Source organism: Bos javanicus, chromosome 15, assembly GCF_032452875.1.
Source record: "Bos javanicus breed banteng chromosome 15, ARS-OSU_banteng_1.0, whole genome shotgun sequence".
In the NCBI taxonomy this organism is placed as follows: domain Eukaryota; kingdom Metazoa; phylum Chordata; class Mammalia; order Artiodactyla; family Bovidae; genus Bos; species Bos javanicus.
This window is the reverse complement of record NC_083882.1, coordinates 78,828,989-78,834,290: the sequence shown is the minus strand read 5'-3', so window position 1 is coordinate 78,834,290 and position 5,302 is coordinate 78,828,989. Positions and strand designations below refer to the sequence as shown.

General features: G+C 34.4%; 1 protein-coding gene across 1 annotated transcript; it reads left to right on the top strand.

Annotated features, from left to right (window-relative positions):
• Nucleotides 1-3,525: 3,525 nt before the first annotated feature.
• LOC133261059 (olfactory receptor 4P4-like) lies at nt 3,526-4,458 on the top strand. The gene has a single exon (XM_061439640.1). It carries the CDS (start codon nt 3,526-3,528, stop codon nt 4,456-4,458), a length of 933 nt encoding a protein of 310 aa, XP_061295624.1.
• Nucleotides 4,459-5,302: the final 844 nt, after the last annotated feature.

Sequence of the window (5,302 nt, the reverse complement as noted above, 5' to 3'; positions counted from 1 at the left end):
CTAATAGAATACTAGCAAAAATCAGAGAGCAATTCTAAGGTGATCTTTCTGAGTCTCTATCATTCTGAAGTAAATTTTGTTATAAACGTTCTGTGTTTTTATGTCTTTTAAATACATGACAAAATAATTATAATGATAATGACATGTAATTAAAATGATTTTTCATTTCATTCTATCAAATATTGAAATAAAATTTATTTATTTGACAAATACATACTGGAACTTAAAATAATCAAAGTATAGAGTGAGGATATAATGGGAAAGCTAACAGAACTAATAATTTAATTCATGATGAGACACAGTGCCATATAATTGATTAAATGAGGAATGTATTGTATAATCAAATCCTTCACAATTCATCATTATCCAGTCACAATCTTACTATGGGAGAACTAGGTAACTAACTTACTAAATGGGAATTTCAATAAAGCCTCCTAGATGATTTTAATCTTTTTTCCACCACAATTCCTGACACCTAGTAATTGATAACTGGTTAATAATTTTCCCCACATCCAAAAGAAATGAGTTTTATTTTCCTTTCCTTAGAGATTAAACAAGTAAGATGGCTCAGAAAGTTTATATAATCTGTTCCAAAGTCAAGTGTTCACTATTCAACATAGATTTGAATGGCATAAATTTTGTTTGGTTTTGTTTTTCATTATGTCCAGGTTAGGGAGAAAATGAGGCACTGGCCCTAACTCTCACCAAGATACGATTGTTTTGGAGAGACAAGCTAAAGCACTTAATAGCAAAAAATATGAAGCAAGGTAGATAGTTCTTAAGAACCACAAGACATAGAGTATTTGAGTAACCATGGCATGGTGGGCTGTAGGTAGTAAACTCTACCTGGAAGTCGCAGATTTCACAGTTTAATACACTGTGATAGTACTGAGCAAAGATTGGTTTGAAACTGCGGGTCCAGGTTCACTACTTCAGGGAATCATTAGCGATTCCAGAGAAGAATACTTAAGTTTGAACTACAGATGATGGAGCCTTCTATATACCTGGACTGGATAAAGGGAATTTAAAATATCAGGCTATAAAGGATCCAGGGAAAAGGAGAGCTGGAGGAGTTGTGTTTCTCTCTGAGACTGGATCAGTTAACCTTAAATGAAATGAGAGACAATAACCTGGAGGGAAGTTGTAAGTTTATTCTGATTTGTTTGGAAAATAATAGTCAGCAACATCCAGCCATTGACTCCTCAAAATTTATATCGGAACCATGGACAAAGAGTTAGGGTCTAGCAGAGATCCTTAAATATATAGTTTAACTCCCGTTGCTTATTGATGCTTAAACTGAAATACAAAAAAGGGATGTGGCATACTCATGCCAACAAGTTAGAAAATAGTACAATGAGATGAAGGAGACAATATTTTGCTTCATTTTCCTAATAGTATTTCCAGTATTTTAAAGAATATCTTCTGTTGATATAATTATTAATTAAAAAAATATGAATATGATGCTTGTAGACATATAAGTCACACTTTCTTATTTCCCATAGAAATAACTGAAAATAGGGAAAATGCTTTCAAGTTGTTCAGGAATATAGATTATAGTTTTGAGTCATGCATTATACAGCTTTTATATTTTAAAATGCAAATTAATTTATAGGTATTTTTCACATACTCCCTCTCTTTCTAATGGCCTAGACTGAGTGCATTTTCAAGATTAAATTTTTTAAAAATAATTTTCAATTTGCCTGAAATATTCAAGTATTGGTAAGACAAAAGAATCTGCATTTTAAAAGTTTTTGTTTATTTTCTTGGTAATTCATAATCATTTCATTGATTTTCCACTTTTAGTCTGCAAACACACTTACCAAAATGGCATTTACATTGTATTTTTCAAATATGATTTGACCTGCTATCTGATAAAGAATTTCAGAGGTAGGATTCTAGATAAATCAGAAGGGAAAAAAAGCTGAGAAGATATGTTAATTGATCAATTCACACAGTAAGTCAAATATTAAATAAAGAATAACCTGTGATTGAATATATAACTTATAGTGTTTCCCACCAAATCAGAAGAATATAATTTAGGGGAGAAGTTAGAATAGAGCCCTGCATTCTTTTAAATTATTGGGAATTATTTTAAAAGTGTAAAATGTAGTTGTTAGTTGAATGAGATGGCTTATTTCACTACAAATATCCTCTCTTCACTATTCAGTTGTTACATATTTAAATGTCATTTTGTGGCCATTGGTGATGACTCTCATACACTAGATAGATTTGCAGATTTTCTCTCCCAAACCCTACCTTATGTACACAGATTCAAATGGCAATTTCACTGAAAATGAAGAATAAGGAGAGGAGCGTTACAGATTTGAAAATAAATTGTGAATATATTGGTTCTGAAGTTTGGAGTAAATGAAATAAAATATTTTAAATATTAAGGTCTTGTGTTTGATATAGCTGAAGTAGAGAATTTTGTTGTGATTTAGTGAAATGATTAATTCTCAGTAGTTCTCCCTAGTCTATGCTTCTTGAACTTCTGCCAATAGAAAGGTACTGGTTTGTTCAAAGGTGTAATAGTTATAAGCATATTATTAGAGCTGGTCTTACATTACTTTACAGCAGTGTTTAGGAGGAGGAGGTAAAAATAACAGGAATGGAAGAGAGAAAAGCCAGCCTGAGTTACTAAGACATGTGATGTAGAAACAGAAAGAAGCAAACATTTTCAGGATGACTGATTATTAGGAAGAGTTGAACAGCTTGAGTACATTGATTAGAAAGAAACCAATTTATGCAAGTGAGTAAGACACTGTATGAGACTAAAATTCAAGTGAAACCTACTATTAACCTCAAATGCCTTACTGAATGTAAAAGACAAATATTTTTAAAGTTTGAGATGATACCTTTTGAAAAAATAGAGGTAATTATACTTTGCTTGTTATCCTTTTGTTTGACTATAAAATATAATATTCTATCTGTAAATTAAGCACACTTGTAAATTAATCACATTGGTAAATTAGGTACAAAAGATATATAGCTGGTTTTGGCCATGGATATATACCTCATGATTCCAAATTGGTTGATTTTTTCTATTTATCACATTTCCACCTAGGATAGATGGAAGGAAATTTCTCACATATAACATCCACATATAAGTGCTTTTTTATTTTCTCTCAAGGTTTCATTCTTGTGTCTATTTTCTCAATAACAAATAGTGAGAAAAAGAAAAGGATGACTGATTTTTTCTACAGCACCAGTTCTTGAATTCTACCAGGACATAATATCCAGTTATGTTCGATACTACATGCTAATAGAATGGTTGCATAAATATGCTGCATTCTACAGCATATTTATATCAGGTATCAAAGTTGTTTATCAGGAATTAATATTTTCCAGAAAGAGACAAAACGAATGCAAGGAAAGCCTTTCAAAATAAAAATCAAATCTTTTTCTTCGAGTTTTGAATGCTTTCCATTTTAAAATGCCCATGACAAGGAATAATATACATCATCATATTTACATATTTATAAAGATTGATAACTAATTTCAGGTGGCTACAAACTGCTCTGAGTCATGGAAAATAGGAATAACATCACAGAATTTATTCTCCTAGGACTTTCTCAGAACAAGGAAATTGAAATTCTCTGTTTTTTCCTGTTCTTACTTTGTTACATTGCAATTCTGATCGGAAACCTACTTGTCACGATTTCCATCGCCTCCAGTCAACTTATGAAGCAGCCCATGTATTTCTTTCTGAGTTACCTCTCCCTCGCAGACCTTTGTTACACCTCCACTGTGACCCCCAAGTTGATCACTGACTTGCTGGCAGCAAAGAAGACCATATCTTACAACGGCTGCATGACACAGCTCTTCACCATGCACTTGTTTGGGGGCATCGAGGTCTTCATCCTCACAGGGATGGCCTATGACCGCTATGTGGCCATCTGCAAGCCTTTGCACTACACTCTGATCATGACCAGACAGAAGTGTGGGGCCATGATCGCTGCTTCCTGCGCTGGGGCGTTCCTTCATTCCTTTGGTCAGTTCCTCCTGGCCATCTTTTTACCCTACTGTGGCCCCAACGAAATAGATCATTACTTCTGCGATGTGTATCCTTTGCTGAAGCTGGCCTGCACGGATACCACCAGAATCGGTCTCCTCGTCATCGCCAATTCGGGCCTCATGGGCCTGGTGACTTTTGTGGTCTTGTTGATATCCTATGCTGTGATCTTGTACACTGTCAGGTCCCACTCTGTAGAGAATCGCCGCAAAGCTCTCTCCACCTGCAGTTCCCACATCACTGTGGTGGTCCTCTTTTTTGCTCCTTTATTCTTCATTTACATTCGACCAGCAACTACTTTACCAGAAGACAAAGTGTTTGCTCTTTTTTATACTATCATTGCTCCCATGCTCAATCCTCTAATCTACACGCTGAGAAACGTGGAGATGAAGAATGCCATAAAGAAACTCTGGTGCCATATTGCAGTAAGAAAGGAAATGAACTAAAAGATACCTCTGATTTTCACCACTGAACTTGTTGAATATATGAATGTTCTACACTGAAGACTTTAAAATGTATAATAATTGCCTTATATGCTTTTTTGTTTCATTTTGTTTTAGCAATATATAGATTTAAGTATGAACAAAAGCTTACAACTCCCTGGATTTATCCAGACTCTCTGCTGTGTGCTCTTTTCTAGTTTTCTTGTTTTCTTATTTATATCTCCTCTTCCCCTTTGATCTTTTGGCTGTGTAATCAATTTAGATATTTAGCAGTAGACTATGAAAGGTATCATGTAATACAAATCAACACTGAGAACCCATAGAGCCCATTCTTGTATGTGACTCTATTCAATAAAGCCAATTCTGGGTAGCAATGATTTAGAAGATAATTCCAACATTTTACTTGCATCATTTAAAGAATATTCTAAAAGACCAAATTTTGGGCCTGCAACTATATTTCTTAAAAATATAGCTTTCTACTCTGATATTTTGTAGCCAGTGGTAATCTGGAGCTTCTCATATGTACAACACCAGTACTCTTACCTAAGTCCCACATCAATCTCTTTTCTTTTGTTCAAAGGAACTGTCTCTCCCAACTCTGTCCATGTAAATGTGAACTGCAACTCTGGCTAATTCTAGCACCTGATAGTATATATTTGTTATGGGCATGTGTTCTGGACCCAGAATTGCTTACTAACTATGAGGACTAGGACATATGCTCAACAAACCATCCATCAAGTGATAATAATAGCCCAGCACACAGTCTAGTGAGGATATGTGCAGGACTGAAACACTGCTTGGTCACACAGTAAGTGCTCAACACATATGAGCTATTTTATTGCCCAGT

Coding starts and splice junctions, on each gene's coding strand:
- LOC133261059 (XM_061439640.1), top strand. CDS start 3,526: ATGGAAAATAGGAATAACATCACAGAATTTATTCTCCTAGGACTTTCT.